This window comes from Hirundo rustica, chromosome 8 (assembly GCF_015227805.2).
Source record: "Hirundo rustica isolate bHirRus1 chromosome 8, bHirRus1.pri.v3, whole genome shotgun sequence".
In the NCBI taxonomy this organism is placed as follows: Eukaryota; Metazoa; Chordata; class Aves; order Passeriformes; family Hirundinidae; genus Hirundo; species Hirundo rustica.
Genome location: NC_053457.1, coordinates 30,268,070 through 30,285,697, shown reverse-complemented (window position 1 = coordinate 30,285,697; position 17,628 = coordinate 30,268,070). Strand labels below are relative to the sequence as shown.

General features: G+C 45.5%; 1 protein-coding gene across 1 annotated transcript in view; it reads left to right on the top strand.

The window, feature by feature from the left end:
- The first annotated feature begins 10,723 nt into the window (after window positions 1-10,723).
- The window catches only part of CACUL1 (CDK2 associated cullin domain 1), a 42,778-nt gene continuing 35,873 nt past the window's right edge, over window positions 10,724-17,628 (top strand). The window contains exons 1-2 of the mRNA XM_040071744.1: window positions 10,724-11,049; window positions 16,744-16,870. Coding sequence (XP_039927678.1) covers window positions 10,788-11,049; window positions 16,744-16,870 — 389 coding nt within the window. The 5' untranslated portion in view covers window positions 10,724-10,787. The remainder of the gene's footprint in view (window positions 11,050-16,743; window positions 16,871-17,628) is intronic.

The window sequence follows — 17,628 nt, the reverse complement described above, 5'->3', positions numbered from 1 at the left end:
AGCAAAGGTGTGAATTTAAAACACGGCACACATAAAAAACCTCCTAGGAATGCTTTTGCCTTTTCCTATCGCTTTTCTGCTGATATGCTGCCAGGAATTCCATATTTATTTTTTCTTTCATTCTGGCATGAAGTCAGAATTAGTTTTCAATAATGCTCATCTCTGCTCTTTCTAGTTCATTGCTTTTTTTTTTAATTACGTAGTGTTATACATATCATTTCCACCTAAATTCCTGCAGTCTGCGGTGAATTTGGGACAAACCTGCTATCAAAAATGAAAAAAAAAAAAAGAAAAAAAAAAAAAAAAAAAAAAAAAAAGCAAAAAGCATAATTTTGATGGGAAAAGGCTGTGGATTGATTTACTCCCCTGCTGTTGTAATACAGCAGCTGGTCAAGGAGCAAGACCTCACTGCGGTGGGGGCTGTGGAAGAGAAAGGTGATGTCTGTCCTTCCCAGACCTCACTATCAGACAATTAATGAATGGATATAGACGGGGAGGGAGGCAGAAGGACACATGAGCCACTCTGAGTCAGAGGCTTGCAGCAAAACCACAGCCGAACACTTAAGGATGTTATTGACGTAATGCCACAGGAGAATTATAAGGATAATGAGGATAGCTTCACAGATACTTACAGCTGCCTGGGAAAAAGCACAAAGGTGCCTAAGTGAGTGTTTTAACAAGTGGGAGATAAGGGCTTTTATCCTGAATGGATTAGAGGACAGAGTTGGTTTCCTGACGCTTAATGAAAGACAAGAACTGGATCATAAAGAACCTTGAAAGGGAAGCTTCTGTTCGATGCAATGGAGAAGAGGGTCCAGAAACCCAAGAGGGGTCTGAGATGGTTTAGTAACGTGGGTGGTTTGATGGATAAGGGGGAACATAACCACGTCTGGTGAGGGGATGTGAAAAAAAAATAGGCCACTGTAACAGAGAAAAGAACCTGCTTGGGAGACCTGCACCTTTGGGGGGTTAAGAGAGGCTGGATGCCAAAATGATACCTGAAGCAGTTTCCAAGAAGGCTCAGGCCAGGGCAGCACCCAGGTGGGGTGATGGGGCTGTGCCCAAGGAAGAGGAGGGAAGGAGATAAGATTGTGAGTCCGGAGGGAGAGGTAAAGATGGCTTTGAGGTTTTTGACATGCTGAGGTTGTATCGCCGCCAGAAAGGAAGGGAGGAGAGAAAGTTAAGCCAGGGACACAAACACGACATGGGCGAGGGAGGAGAGGCTGAAGGGAAGAAATAACTGAAGAAGTAGGAAGAAAATTAGAGAGCACTGAGCAAAGAAGCCAGGCAAGACAAGATTGTGGGTGGTGAATGATGCCAGAGCTCTGGGCAGACTGAAGAGGATGAGGCTGAAGCGCTGACAGAGAAGTTTGATCAAGATAAGGCCACTTGCTGTGCTAGGAAGAGCAGTAATCATGTGGGCTAGAGGCTAAAGGCACATTTGTGTGCCTTTGATCCTTGAATGACGATGCATAAAAACCCCTTGCACTTGTTATTTCTGTGTTTAACTTTGTCTCTAAAAGCTCCTGCGTTGGTGTAATTCTTTTCACCCTCAAGTATTTTACAGAGGGGACATTAGTTTGGCCAGCAGAGATTTTGGAGTGAACTAGAGCAGGAGTCAATTCTGGACAATGCAAAAAGGAAAGTGGGAAGCAGCAGTAGGTCCCACAGAATAGACAGACCTTTCTTTGAGAGTATTAAACAGCAGACAAAAAAACCTCTTTGAAAAATTAAAAATGAAAAAAAATTCTCTTTAAAACCTTCCCCACTGTGACAACTTACAGGGAAAAAAAGTTTCAATGGACCAGTATCACCTCTCTTATAGCCCTGGAAATAAACCGGTCTGGTTTAAAACTGAAGGCACGATGAATTCATGCATTATCTTCCAGCAGGAGGAACTATGGGTGCTATTCTCCCATTTCCTGAGAAAATACAAATAATGAGGAAGCCGATATCCAGTATCTGATAAAAAACAAAGACCTGGCGCCCACTCTTTTGTTGCTGCATGATGGTAGCTTACGCCAGCCCAGATAACTGCTGTGCAAATTATTTTCCAGAATGCCTTAGATGAGAAAGATGTGGTGAAGAAAGATTTCCTCCTATCTGATTAAACAGTCCTGGAGAGGCCTGATTTTGAAATATCAAGAGAACTGCTGCTTGACGCCTCAAAATTGAGCAGGACAGTAATCAGCAGCAGGGCTCTGCATGGTAGGGCAGTAAAACATTGCTCTGTGAGGAAGGTGCTACTTGTTCTCCTTTATGTAAGGTTTTCATTTGTGCAGAGATTCTTTCTCCTCGCCCCGGGTTCCCTTCCCACATTTTCCCCTGAGAAATTCCATTGTGGCTATCACAACTATATTCTAAACACGACTGTATTCTTCCAGTAATCTGCTTCTCGCTGCTGGTGAGGATGTATCACACCCACAGAGCCATTATTCAAACAAATCCCTGACTTACATTATCATGTTTTCCTGCATTATTGCTCAGAAAACGTCTGCTGCTCTGTGTTCAGCCCTGCAGATGACTGGCTCCACCTCTAGGCCAATTACAGCTGGCTCTACACACTGAGAGCTGTTTATGCTCAGGTTTTTATTTTCATTTAGGAGAAGTCAGACCAGGATGCTTTGTTACATAAATGGCTCTCAGTTACAGGCACATTTCTATTGTTACATTTACCCGCTTAAAGTCCAGGAGAAAGGAAACTTTCCACTTTATTCCTTCTTATCATGAAAAACTCCCAAATATTTCCTAAACTTCACGCATAAATATGTGGATAATGTCCCTTTAAAAAAAGGCTTGCTACTAAGAGAATCCTTTTGGTATCAGGTAATATTGAAATACTTTTCAGGTTGGTGGGTTTTTTTTTTTTCAGATGACAAAATTTCTCTTGCTTTTATACCCAACACATCTTTATATTTGCATTCTCAGCTAAAAAATTGCAGAGGGAAACATGAGTTTAAGATTAAAGCTCAAAAGCTTTGGGAGATTCTCTGAAAAGGTCATTTAATGCATACACTAATGTACCTTATTTTACTGGAACTAAAAAGTTTTCATGGATGCTCATATAGCCTCTGAATACATTCTGAGAAGGAAATTAAATACTTAACGACTAAACAAAATCTGCTCTGGGAAGTCTAGAGTTTACTTTTTACATTTATTTTATAAATGGGTGGCTTTTGGAGATCTTACAAGAGATTGCACACCTGAGTGGAGGCAGAGGCTCAGCAGAAGATTACTGGGAGATAATGGAGCAAGTCAGATGAGAAAACATGATGAAACAGCAGAAAGTTTACATGCTGTTTTTCTTGCTCCTTTTGCATTAATAAAGCTGAAGCTTTTGTGCTTATTTCCAAAAGCTGCCTGTTGCTGGATGTGTGCATGTGCTGGATGAGCTTCCCATTCCCGTGGTCCCAGCTGTGGGCAGATAATGCCAGGCTGGGGAGCAGCACTGGTGAAACAGCCTGGGCAGCTCCAGGTGCCTGGTTCTGGAAGAGACTGAGCACATTCTCAGTCCTCTCTGTTGCTTGTACTGGCTCAGTGTCATCCAGATAAATGAGACTGGCTGACCAAAGGCACAAAAAAACCAGCTAAAATGAGGTTACTGATGAATAGCAGGCAATATATTTTATTATTTAACATGAATCCCCTTTGATGCTGGCTTATGGGAAAGAATAGTCTGGTCATGCCTGTAGTTAGAAGGATTAACTCGTATCACACATGCACCAAATGTGCTTGTAGTGCAATCACACCAGAAGGATTGTGCTTTGCCTTGGTGCAAGAGCAAAATGTATGTCCTGTTTGACAGGGTGTACAGCCCTCAGGGTTGGGCTCAGGACACTGCTTTGTGTGCCTGACTGGTGTGACAGAGCTGGGCTCAGGACACTGCTCTGTGTGCCTGACTGGTGTGACAGAGCTGGGCTCAGGACACTGCTCTGTGTGCCTGACTGGTGTGACAGAGCTGTGCTCAGGACACTGCTCTGTGTGCCTGACTGGTGTGACAGAGCTGTGCTCAGGACACTGCTCTGTGTGCCTGACTGGTGTGAGAGCTGTGCTCAGGACACTGCTCTGTGTGCCTGACTGGTGTGACAGAGCTGTGCTCAGGACACTGCTCTGTGTGCCTGACTGGTGTGAGCTGAGCTCAGGACACTGCTCTGTGTGCCTGACTGGTGTGACAGAGCTGTGCTCAGGACACTGCTCTGTGTGCCTGACTGGTGTGAGCTGGGCTCAGGACACTGCTCTGTGTGCCTGACTGGTGTGAGAGCTGTGCTCAGGACACTGCTCTGTGTGCCTGACTGGTGTGACAGAGCTGTGCTCAGGACACTGCTCTGTGTGCCTGACTGGTGTGACAGAGCTGGGCACAGGACACTGCTCTGTGTGCCTGACTGGTGTGAGAGCTGTGCTCAGGACACTGCTCTGTGTGCCTGACTGGTGTGACAAGCACCCAGTGTGCTCAGGACACTGCTCTGTGTGCCTGACTGGTGTGACAGAGCTGTGCTCAGGACACTGCTCTGTGTGCCTGACTGGTGTGAGCTGGGCTCAGGACACTGCTCTGTGTGCCTGACTGGTGTGACAGAGCTGGGCTCAGGACACTGCTCTGTGTGCCTGACTGGTGTGAGCTGGGCTCAGGACACTGCTCTGTGTGCCTGACTGGTGTGACAGAGCTGGGCACAGGACACTGCTCTGTGTGCCTGACTGGTGTGACAGAGCTGGGCTCAGGACACTGCTCTGTGTGCCTGAGTGGTGTGACAGAGCTGGGCTCAGGACACTGCTCTGTGTGCCTGACTGGTGTGACAGAGCTGGGCACAGGACACTGCTCTGTGTGCCTGACTGGTGTGACAGAGCTGGGCTCAGGACACTGCTCTGTGTGCCTGAGTGGTGTGACAGAGCTGAGCTCAGGACACTGCTCTGTGTGCCTGACTGGTGTGACAGAGCTGGGCTCAGGACACTGCTCTGTGTGCCTGACTGGTGTGAGAGCTGTGCTCAGGACACTGCTCTGTGTGCCTGACTGGTGTGACAGAGCTGTGCTCAGGACACTGTTCTGTGTGCCTGACTGGTGTGAGAGCTGTGCTCAGGACACTGCTCTGTGTGCCTGACTGGTGTGAGCTGGGCTCAGGACACTGCTCTGTGTGCCTGACTGGTGTGACAGAGCTGGGCTCAGGACACTGCTCTGTGTGCCTGACTGGTGTGACAGAGCTGGGCTCAGGACACTGTTCTGTGTGCCTGACTGGTGTGACAGAGCTGGGCTCAGGACACTGCTCTGTGTGCCTGAGTGGTGTGACAGAGCTGGGCTCAGGACACTGCTCTGTGTGCCTGACTGGTGTGACAGAGCTGGGCTCAGGACACTGTTCTGTGTGCCTGACTGGTGTGAGCTGGGCTCAGGACACTGCTCTGTGTGCCTGACTGGTGTGACAGAGCTGGGCACAGGACACTGCTCTGTGTGCCTGACTGGTGTGACAGAGCTGTGCTCAGGACACTGCTCTGTGTGCCTGACTGGTGTGACAGAGCTGGGCACAGGACACTGCTCTGTGTGCCTGACTGGTGTGACAGAGCTGGGCTCAGGACACTGCTCTGTGTGCCTGACTGGTGTGAGAGCTGTGCTCAGGACACTGCTCTGTGTGCCTGACTGGTGTGACAAGCACCCAGTGTGCTCAGGGCAGCTCTAGCCCAGGGGACACGGCTGGGCAGGGCTCTCCTGTCTCCTGTTCCCATGGGCCAGATCCTGAGCTATGCAGGAACTCCGTGACAGAGACCTTGACATAATCCTGTTAAATAATTTATAAGGGTGGAACGTGTCAGGACTCAGCAGAGAAAGGTGACAAGACACACACAGCAGAGGACAGGTATGGAGTGAACCTTGAGCTCTGAGCTTAAACAGAGCTTGTGGAAAAAAGGGCACTGGTTTTATGGGAATCTAGGTGAGACTCGTCCTGTTAATTATGGCAAATTGGTGTACTCAGGGCCCTGACACCAGGCACAGATGATGCAGGGAATGGGACCACTAGTGGGGAAACTGGAAAAATTTCAGTGCATATACTCCTGTAGTCATTGTGCTCTTAATATCTCACTGGTGAGAGCATCCAGACAGAGAGAGGGGAGCTGGTTTGAAAATACATTTTCATTTTAAGCATTTCCACACAGTTCTGGGTCCTGTCCTCTTTGCAAGGCTGAGAAGTAGGAATACAACTGTGCTGAAGGACAGAAGCAGGGACATACTGGAGCCTTATGTAAAATTATACCATGTAGCTTAAGTGCAAATTATCAATCTGAGTTTTTGTATACACACCCATAGATACCAGGACCAGACCATGTTGTGACTCTTTAGCTAATTTCAGGAGAATATGATCTGATTTGACTCTGTATTTTTGTTCTGCCCTGCAAAGAAGCCATGTGGGACAGCACAGAGAAAGGACAGACACCCCTGGAGTATCCATGTTTGGCTTTGATCAGAGCTCACATCTACCCCATGGTTCCCTGGCTGTTCCCTGGCTGTTCCCTGGCTGTGTGCTTCTCTTCTCCACCAAAGGCACTCTGCTGGCACCTGGCAAGAACATGCTCCTGCTGTCTCGGTGGGAATTAACTGGAATTTCCTTTGTTCACAATAGAGTTCCTGCCTGTGGAAGATGGCAAGGATTACTCCTCTTCAGGCACATGATTTCTGCTTGTGCTCTGACACCTTGCATTGAGCTCAGAAATTGATAGCGCTGGCAAAATGTGTTAAACAGCCTTTATTTCCCAAGGACTTGTCACATAAACTGTGTTTTTCTGGTGTTTTTCCTCCTTAGGCAGGAAAAACATCATGATCCAATAAGAGAGCCTGCATATAGTCAATGTTCATGAATTTTATGTAGTCAAGAAACACTTGGATGGTCTCTCCACCCCATAACTGGAACATTTTCGAGAAAACTTTACACTGATCAACTTGCTCAAAGTGGGAATTGCTACTGAAAGAGGAATGCCACAAATTACCAGTCTGCAATGGGGACCATCAGTTCCCTGTGCCTGGGCAAATCATCAGTTGTCAAAATATATCCCAAAAATAATTAGCACCTAAACTTTCTTTTAGGTTTATCTGCTCTCTGCCAGCACTCAGCAAGGGGCTGTCTTATTAAGCATTGAAAGAGCTGTGTTGCACACTCCTCCTGACACACTGTTATTTAAGGTTCTGCCTAGCATTAATTTTTCTTCCTTGTTGGAATTACTTTCTTTTTAAATTTTTTTTTATTATTTTTATTTTTTTTTTTTTTTAGAAACAGAGCTATAAATCTGAAAAACATTTTACATGCTGTGTTAGGGCTTGATTGAAATCCCATTGAAATCAATGAAAGCTTTCCTACTGACTGCAGTGGAATTGGTGTTTGGAAAATCAGGAAGAAGTGTCATTTAAAATAAGAATTGTATCCATGTCATAATGTTTATTACCAAGAGCAGGAAATAAACCAAAACATGCACATCTTTTCCCAACATGCCTCATATATCATTTATCTATATACACCCAGCTGGGACACAGAGTGCAGAAACAGCTCTTCTGGGCTACCTAATAATTTTGTTTTATTAAAAAAAAAATCAATGAGAAAACCAAAATTCCCTTATCTGATTGATACAAATGTTCACATGAAATTGAAATTACACAAGAGGAAACATTCAGCAAGTGTCACAGTCTGCTTCTGAGAACCTGGAAGGAAAAGCTTCCTTGTAGTCTCATTTCTGTGAAATTCTCTGTAGAAAAGATTTCTTTAGTGTCTCACACTTTCCATGGATGGGTACGGTTAGGAAAACTTGGTCTTCCTTTTCAATTTGAAGCAAAGCTTATGGCTGTGACCTGAACACACAAAAAAAAAAAAAAAAAAGAGAGAGAGAAATATGATGAAGATGTAGCAAAAGCTTGTGATACTTGTCTGGGTAATTACATACAGATCCGGGAGACTGAAATGAAAGTGTGACATCTGCATGTTACATTGTCATTGAAATTGCTGCAGTCTACTGATGAGCTGGTTACAACAGAGACAAGCCTCAAGTCTCCAGGGATGTTCCAGAGACCTGAGGATCCTCAGGTCTTGTCAGAATTGAATTTTTATGTGGTATTCTCAGCTAACGGTGAAAATAATTATAGCTGTGGTATTTCAAAATGTAACTTTGCCAAGAAAGTATTTAAAGCCCGAGCTGAATTTTCACATGCTGACGAGGAAAAAAGGAAACGGCGCAGAGAAGTTTCCATGCAAAAACAAGCGCTGCTGCAATGATGATCCATCTGATAGTGCCTTTATCAGCGTGCAGGCGTATTTTGAAGAGCGTGAGCCATGGATGACTGTTGCAGCTTGTCATTTGCCTTATGGGAGGCAAGAAAGGGCTCCTTGTTTGATTGGTAAGATGAGCCGCCTCGTTGCGCAAGGCAATGGAGGAGAAACGCTTGGTGAAGTATTTCCTAAGCTTTCTTGGAGTCCTGCCACAAGGAAGTGCAGTGAGTGTGGTGAGCGGTGAATGGAACGTCGTGAAAAGGAATTAGAAGGGCAACTTACCTTTAAAGATAGTGGCAAAACCCCCAGCCGCCAAACCAAACCCCAGCCGTTCAGCAAATTATAGAGAAGGCAACAGAATGGGCAGCGAGAGAGTAGGAAAGAGAAAAGAAGACATTTTAGAACTGAAAATGAGAAGCAGAAATTCTAGAACTGAAAAATGACATGTTTGTCTTACTTTTCCACTGCTCTTCGATGTTAACATAAGCGCTTTTGAAATTAGTAAAACAAAGATAAAACTCTGCTGATAAGAGTAAGTTTCTGATTCCTCCTCAGGTCAATATTTTTAAATACTGGCAAACAACCTGAGACTCACTCCTGAGATCAGCAAGAGCAGATGAGTGGGAGGCTGCAGTGGAGCTGCTCTGAGAACACAAACATGCCTTCCTTGAAGCAGTGAAGATATGCAAACCCCATTTACTTTTCTTTGCGGTTACCAGAGAATCACAACACTTATCGAAGCTGAAGATGGTTTGCTGCTTTAGCTTTCCAATTCTAACATCCATTATAAATGACTCTACTGACACTTGCATTACATTGCACATCCAAGTCACTAAACACAAATTGTAGTGGAGTGAACAAAAATATCCTGTCTGTTCTCTTTCCAGATGTGGTAAAGGTGTAGACAGAAACAAATCAGCAGCCAAAGCAGCCCTGTGAGTTTGCTGAACCTGTAATCTGAGATCTATGTATGATGTGCCAAATCAGCTTTTGGACTCTGAGACCAAATTGAGACTTGTTGGTGTTTATCAAGATGGAAAATTGAGAGAATTGTTGGTTGGTTTGAGCAGAGCATTGATGCTCGAGGTGTGATTTTACATCTAAGGAAAACACTCATAGTTCAAAAATGTACAAAGCCCCCCCATGCAATAGGAACAAACTCTTTTCATCACTTGCCTTTATCAAAGGAATTTTAGAAGGTTCCACAGTGCTGTGAAATGAGTGGCATCTTCTGCTCTTAGAAAACTGAACAATTTTGTTTCATGCTAAGATAGAACCTGGTGTTTCCACTTGGAAAAAAGATGACACGCTTTTCACTTTTATGAGACATTTTGGAAAGAAGGCAAGGCACCTTTGATTTTATCTACATTTTTCACTTGCTTTGTTTTGTTTGTCAGGCGAGATCAAAAACCCACACAGTGGAAATCTATTTTCTGTAAAAACCCGCTACTCGTTTCCCTTCTTCCATCACAGTACCCAGGTGAAAATGAAAATAAAACTTCAACTAAGTGTACTTGAAGGCAACTAGACAATATTATCACAGAATCATGGAATGAGAAGGGGTTGGAAGGGGCCTTAAGGGCCACTTAGTCCCAACCTTGCTGCCATGGACAGGGACATCTTCCACTAGAGCAGGCTGCTCAAGGCTCATCCAAAGTGTCCCTGAACACTGCCAGGGATGGGGAATCCATGACTTCCATGGGCAACCCGTCCCAGTGTCTCGCTACACGCACAGTAAAGAATTTCTTCCTAATACCTGACCTAAATTTCCCCTCTTTCGTTTTGTATCCATTACTCCTTGTCCTATAACTACAGTTCTTGGCGAGGAGCATATTTAAAAAACCGTTTTATTTAATTGTTACGCTGTTTATTGCAAGACAAATGGGCTTATACATTGTTTGTGCAGGTTATTGCCCCTATTAACAGGAGAAAGGAGGGGAGCAGCGTAGCGCAGGCACTTCACAGGTCCCGGAGCAGGTTGGTCTGGAAGGGACCTTAAGGATGGTTTGTTTCCAAGCCCCCCATGGGCAGGGACGCCTTGCAGTGCCCCGGGCTGGTGCCGAAGAGCGGGGAGAGGAGTGACAAGTGACATCCCGATCCATCTTCGGTCCCTTTTCCTGAGGGGGGGCCCTTCCCGGGCGCCGCGCTCCCGCCAGGGGGCGCTGTCGGCACGGAGCCCTCTCTCCGCGCGGGCCTTGCCCGAGCCTCCCCGCTCCAGAGAAAACCTCCCTGGCTTCGAGGAACCGGGAATTGCGAACTCCGGGCGCGGCCGGGGACGAACCCCGGGAGCGGCCGGGGACGGACCCCGCGCCGGCCGCGCCTCTTTCCGCACCCCGCCAGTCGCTCCGCCCCGCAGAACTACATCCCCCAGCATGCCCCGCGGCGGTGGCGCCCCGCGCGGCTGCCGCGTTCCGCCCGGCGCGAAGTGTCGCGCGGCGCGGCCGGAGCTGGGCTGGGGCCCGGGCCGAGCCCGCCGAGCCCCGCCGGGCCTGAGGCGGCGGCGATGGGCGGCGGGCGCTGATCCCGCCCCGCTCCCGCAGCCAGGCGCCCGCCATGGAGGAGGAGAGCATGGAGGAGGAGGGCGGCGGCGAGGCCATGATGGACGACCAGAACCACAACAACTGGGGCGCGGGCGGCTACGGGCGGCACCTGCTCGGGGAGCGGCTGCTGCCGCCGGCCGGGCCGCCGCGCCTCGCGGGGCCCGAGCACAACGGCGCCGGGCTGAGGGGCTGCGAGCCGGGGGCTGCGGCCGGCAGGGCGGGGGCGGCCGGGGCCATCGCCGCCATCAACATCAGCGCCTCGACCTCCAAGTTCCGTGAGTGACCCGGGCCTGGGCACGGGGGGCCTCGCCTGCTGCGCTGAACCCGCTGTCCCCGCTCCCTTCTGGCTCAGCTCTTTCCTACCCCGACGTGGGTCTCGCCTCGAGGGGCTTCTCGAAGCGAAGTCAAACGCGCTGAGGTGCCTTGTAAGGCGAAAATAACCTTTACTCGCACAGCGCCCTAACTTCTGCCGCTTTGCTGTCAGGGTAGATGTGTCTGTAGAGCTGGGAGAGTGAACGTGGGCAGGGTTTTCGGCTCCTGCTTTTTCTGAAGCCTTTTTAGCTCAGATCGTACTTTCCTACAGACTTTGTCTCTCAGCCTGAAAAACTTAGAGACGAATTGGAAGCCTGTTTGGGATTGCTGGCGGCAGCTATGGGCAGAGCCCCTGGAAGGAGCGTTGTGTCCCGAGAGAGACCAGTACCTGCAAAGGTCTGATGAGAATGACAGAGGATTTACCCAAGTTAGCCCCCAGAACAGAATCATAACATCACAAAATGGTTTGGGTTGGAAGGGGCTTTAAAGACTGTATTGTTCCAAGCCCCCTGCTTGAGCAGGGACACATCTATTTCCAGACCAGGTTGTTCAGATCTCCATCCGTCCTGGCCTCGGGGGTTCCAAAATGGCTTTTGCGTGTAGCTTCTCACAGAAATGGCATTTTTTCCCTGTTTTTTTTCTGAGCTAGGATCGAAGGAAGGAAAGAGATTTTGCTGTACATTTCAGTTCTGTGCTTTTTTCCAGAAGTCACCCTTCTGGGCAAAGTAGACCTGTTTTTTCTCATGGTCTGTTGGAACACTTGGATTTGGATCGTTAAAAGCGTTCCTGAAAGTGCAACTGTGTAATTGCCATGATGAAATTTTGATGGGAAATGCACTTTGTGTGTGCTCCCTCTCACCTGTCCATGTCCAGAGGTGATCAGAACCTCAAAGTTCAGGATTCTGGATTTCTGCTTTTCGGGTAGGCCTGGGTTTCGTGGCACATGGCCAAAGCTGGCTGCTTTGAAGTTAAGACTCCCAGGCTCTGTGAGCTCCCTGGCATTTTGCCTGCCTTGCTTGTCAGGGCTCCAGGTACCTTGGGGTGGCTTCTAAACTCTTGAGACAGTTGAAATGAGATGTCATTTGACCTTGCTAAGCTAGGCTCTTGAAGTCCTACTCCAGGCATTCAGAATCCTAGTTTTTCCTTCCATTTCAGAAAGAAAATGGTTTTCAAACTGGATCTCCAGCAAGTGGGAAGGTGACTTTCCAGCTAATCCACAATTTAGGTCTGAGGGGGAGAAGCAGCAGCAGCAGAGCATGATTTTGCTTAGGGTGTGGTTTTGGAGTTCTTGTTTTCACTTCTCCAGCACTGCTATCGCAACATAATATCTTACTGATACATTTTTTTAAAATTATTTTTCTGTAAAACAGAAAATTCCCTAAGTGAAATTCATTAGAACCTTTCCACAGCTTTGTGTTGTGGATGGTTGTGATGGTACATGTAAATGAATGGAACAAGTCCAGTGAAGTAGTATTGACTGAGAACCTAAAGGAGCTGAGTTGGGGTCCTGCCTGTTCTTATCCTGGCTCTGACAGAGGATTCCTTAATCACCTCTGTTTAATTTTCACACCCAGAACAAGGGAGAAAGGTCGCTTTGGATATAAATGTTCCCTAAGAGGGAATCGGTGTGTGCTGGATCCCTCCTGCCTGCTCAGTCCCAGTAATGCCAAAATGTGTGTAGAGAACTTTGCCAGTCCTGAGCTTGACAGAAAAGCTGTCTGTTCTCTGCTGCATAAGGCAGTTCTGCAGGTGAATGAGCATCAACTCCTGCCTTGCTTCATGGTGCAGAGGCAGACCTGGACAGAATATCCTTCCTGTCTTTCAAAGAGACTAAATCCAGTTCTCCTTCCTTGAGATCTTGGTAAGACTGAGAGCTAAAATTAGAACAGTGCATAGTTCATTTAATAGCTTTTCTTTAATAGCTTTTCTTCTACTTAAAGCAACTTTTAAAGACTTCTATGTTGTAGTGAACTTAAAACTAAATATTTATGGTTGATCAGCTTCGCTCATAGCTGTGGATTTATAAAGCAGATGTGTTGTGAAAAGTATTTTTCAAAGTTCATGGGGAAGAAAAGAATACAAAGAACTTTTAGTGCTTTAAGAAAAAACTCTTCCATAATAGTAATTTCAGCATACCTTGATTGTGGTGAACAATGCGGAGTTTCCATTTTGTTTCTTTTACCCTTTTCAAGAAGGGGAGGTTATAAGCGTGGATGCCAGTGCCATTTGGGACAGGCACATGTGGCTATGTACATTGGCATTTCCATGAAATCTGCTGCCTTCCCTGTTGTATAACATTGTTCAGTGCAGTGTGTGTGCATTGCTGCGTGGGCAAATGGTCTGATGAAGAAGAAGTTACTTTTACTAGCTGAGAAACAGGTTATAAAAATAGAATAGAATTGGAAGCAACCACAGGGCAAACACATAAATTTGCTAATGTATGCTGGGATGTGTCAGGCAGGGGGGCAGAGCAAAATCTATTGTGCAAACATGCACTTGGGGGCTGATAAAAAAAAAAGCACAGGGCCACAGTGTGTAGATGACTCTTGGACAGCAGCCTGGAGAGTTTGTACACTTTAGCAAAATGTTGAGGATTGTAGAGTGCACTGCTAGTTGAGCAGTAAAGTTTTGTGTATCTCACTTGGTGAGATGAAATACAGCTTCTGAAAGCTGCTTAGTTGCTTTCTTTCATTTTTATTGCCAGAATAAATGACGGATAATTGTCAGACTGATGTCTGCATAGTTGGCAGTAGGTTGGATCAGCCATCCTGCTCTGTCTCTTGCTTTATAGCTACAGATTTGAGAAAGTGAGTGTGTGTAAGGTTTTATTACCAGTTTCACCTACTCTTGGTGGGGTTTTTGGTTTTGTTTTTTAGGTTTTTTTAATCTTGGTGGGTTTTGCCATTCTTTTTATTGAAGTTGATATCAAAGAATTTGGTAGCTTGAAGCAGGCTGTGTTTCCATTATGACTATACTACTGATGTATCTAGGTTATGATAGCTCATGCATATTCTTTTTTACTGAAATGGTTTCACTTCTGCTTTTCACTTAAAGTTTTCCTTTTGAACTTTCTTTGTATGGAAAGCAGCAGTTGTTGCTCAAGCTTTATTTGTGAAGTCTTTAATAATTTTCTGGGAAATGCTGAGTTCTCTGGAAAATACTGACTTCTTCAGATTCTGTCCCAGCCCCACCTCCCCAACCTTGCTGGAGCTGGACAAAATCTTGCATTCTAGCATGCTTTTTTACAAAATATCAGTGTCACTTCCCAGAAACCAACTAAATTGCAGGTTGAGAGTAAAAGCTGTTGGGCAAATCTTTTTAAATCTTGAACACCTAATGTAGAGATAAGCATTTAAGCATGCCATCCTAAAAAGAGAGAAAAATAAAGAATTAAAGGGCAATCTGTCTTTCCTTGCCAAGGTTCTGTGTGATTCCTTCCTTGCTGGTCTCGACCTTGTTCCTGCAGAGTTTGTAGTTGGAAGGTCTTTAGGCCACCCTTCACTTCTGTGTGTATAAGCACTGCCAGGAGAACAAGAATGTTACTAACTGGTGATAGTTATTAAATTTTTAAAGTAGTTCGTTTTCTGGAGTAGAAGAATAAAAATGGTGATTGTTCAGTTTGTAGTCTTGGACTTTTAGCTATGTAAATATTGTGGTTGGCTTAGTTTCAAAACTGAAGTGTAGAAATCAAATTACATAGTACTTGTAAGAGACTTTTGAATGAGAATGAAGCTTTTCTAGAATGTTACACTGAATTTATCAGTGAATTTTCTATGCAGGCTTTTCTATGCAAGTCTCACGGGGTTTTTCATAAAAGCATTTTGTCCTTTACCTGTGCAGCATGTCTAATGGGCAGACCTCGCTGTCTGCTGCTGCTTTCTCTTTCCAAATTGTAAAAAAAAAAAAAAAAAATTTACATCTCAACAGCCTGTTGTGGGCTGTGTAAGGGATCAGAGCTCAAACAAGGCATTACAAGGAATGAGGGCTGGGTTTGCTGCCAGCTCTGCTGCTGCTGACTGCATGGCTGCTTTTGCATGGGGGAGCTGACTTGTTGGACTTGTTAACTGAAATGCTGGTGTTTGTGTAGCCAGCCCTGTGACCTTCTCTCTCTTGTTAGCAAACAGTGATGTCCTCTCAGGTTGCGGGCTGGGCTCTTGGGGCAGTGTCCTGCAGCGCTTGGTAGTGGGGACCTGGTCACTGCTCAGACACTGTCAGGTTAACTGGACCTGATTCTGTAACAGCTGAAGCAAGAGGGCACCAATGGCTGCAGCTGTTTGAAGAGGAGCCAGGAGTGCTGCACTAACATCCTTCTCTAAGCAGTTTCTGGCTGAAATACCCTAACACGACCCACAAAGAAATCTGTAATACTTGCTTGTACAGATAGAATTCCAGCACTTCCTTGTCTCACACCTCTCTCTATTTCATGTTCTCCTTACAATCTTTTTTTCCCTCATGATACTCATAACTGTTTTGCCAGTTTCCTTAGAATTGTTCCTTATAATGCTGCCAAATGTGACTCACTCACCCAGCTCCTTTCAACCCCTTCAAAATAACTTTCAAAAATATTGCTTCTCAAACCCATCCGTGAGTCTACATTTAAATGTATAGTTAAAATTCATGCCTAACCAAAATATTTCTTTCCAGTGTTGTGTCTGTATGGGGTGAGAAGTATCTTTATTCTCTGTTCCATTTAGGCCAGACCCACATGTAGGGTTCAATTGAAGAAATTATTCTAGATTTCCTAGGCTGGATAGTTTTGATCCTTTTTTGTTTTGATAGATCTGGTTGAGGTGCTGTTGGTTGCTGAGGGGTTTTTTGAGTGGGTGCTGTGAAGCTGTGGTGGTGTGACAAGGCAGCGGCAGTGCTGTGAGTATGGCCCTGAAGGGAGGGTGTGAACTTGTTGGAACTGAGCCACGAATGGCTGATTCAGAAATCCTCCCTGAAAAGAGAGAGATCCAAACCCCTCTGTGGCTGTGAAGGCGCCCTGAGTCACGGGTGCAAGAGGGTGCAGTTGGGAAGCTCAGGAGGAAGATCTGGGAGCAGTGGGGTTCTAATTTAAGCACCTCCTATTCTTCCCCATGGTGATCTTTATCTGGAAAAGGAGTGTAATTGTCCCTGCTAGAGGGGACCTGTAATACAGATTCAAAAAAGTTGCCTGCAAGCATAACTGCAGTTGAAGGCAGAGGGAGTTGCATCATCTTTCAGACCAAGGAAGCTGCTTGTCCCACCTGAGACTTTTGAAATTAATACATCTGCTGGGAAGGAATATTCAAAAACCTACCAGTCTTGGCCAGAGCTTGTTCTCCTGAATGTAAAGATGCTGATACTGAACTGCCACAAAATTACATAATTTATTATCTAAACTGATCTTTTTGTAAATTTTTGTTACTGTATTTGCATGTTAGAACTCCCAGGAGTTAGGCCTCAGAGAAATACCGGAGCACTGATTTGACAGGTGTTCTCATTTTATTTTTTGTAAATACAAAGCTACAAATTCAGGTCTGGGCTTCAGTTTTAGTTGAGGTTATTTTGGTGGGAGTGAGCTGTTCCCAGTTTTTTTGGCCTGTTTATTTATGTGATCTGAAATCACAGAGCATTCACTTGTTTCTAGTCTTTTAGGTGGAGTTACTAAATCTACTCTTGTCTTTTTCTTGCAGTAATGAATGTTATAACAATTGAAGACTATAAGAGCACATATTGGCCAAAGTTAGACAGTGCCATAGATCAGCTTTTAACTCAGAGTCCTGGTGACTACATCCCTATCTCCTATGAACAAATATACAGGTAAGAAAATACTTTAAATGCTACAGAATTTATTTTTTCTTTAAAATGAAATGTTTGTTTGATCTTGCTGTCTACGCATATGTCATATTTTTACCTTTGAGGACACAAATGGGAAAGTTACCGAGATACAGTACTGTTTAAATAGTTGGAGTGAATAATAGGTACATATCTTGACATACCATGTTAACAGGAATAGATGCTAAAGAAGTAAAATGCAGAAATGCTGAAAACAGTAACATTAAAATAAACCCCATCACGCTTAGTGTAGTTACTAGGAAATGCGTTAAAGACTCAACATCCTTTTCTAAAAGAGACTGGCATGATAGGCAGTTGACTTAATGTGTCAAAAGGCTTCTTTATGAGATCTAATAGGAGCCAATTTGGTGTGGTTGATGTGCAGGAGGAAACAGAAACACCTGGTGCCAAGGTCCTTTGAAGTAAATTGTCATTTGTGTGTTTTGCCTCAGGTGTTTTGGTGTGCTCTCCCCTTGCTCAGATCCAAGCAGTTTGAAGGACACTCCTTTGTACCTCCATTCTTGTCTGGAGAAGGCTTGGGCTGTACCTGTCTTGGAGCTGCAGTTTGGTTTAAAAGGGATCTAATCACACAGCAGAACTGCCCTTCAGGCTAAGGGGTTTGCTTCCCCATCACTCTGCTGCTCCAAACCAAAATGCTAAATGCTTTAGAGACCTGGCAGTTTCTTAAGAGATGAACTAAAATGGAGATGTTTGTTCTGTAGGTGGCAGGTATTGAGGGTGTT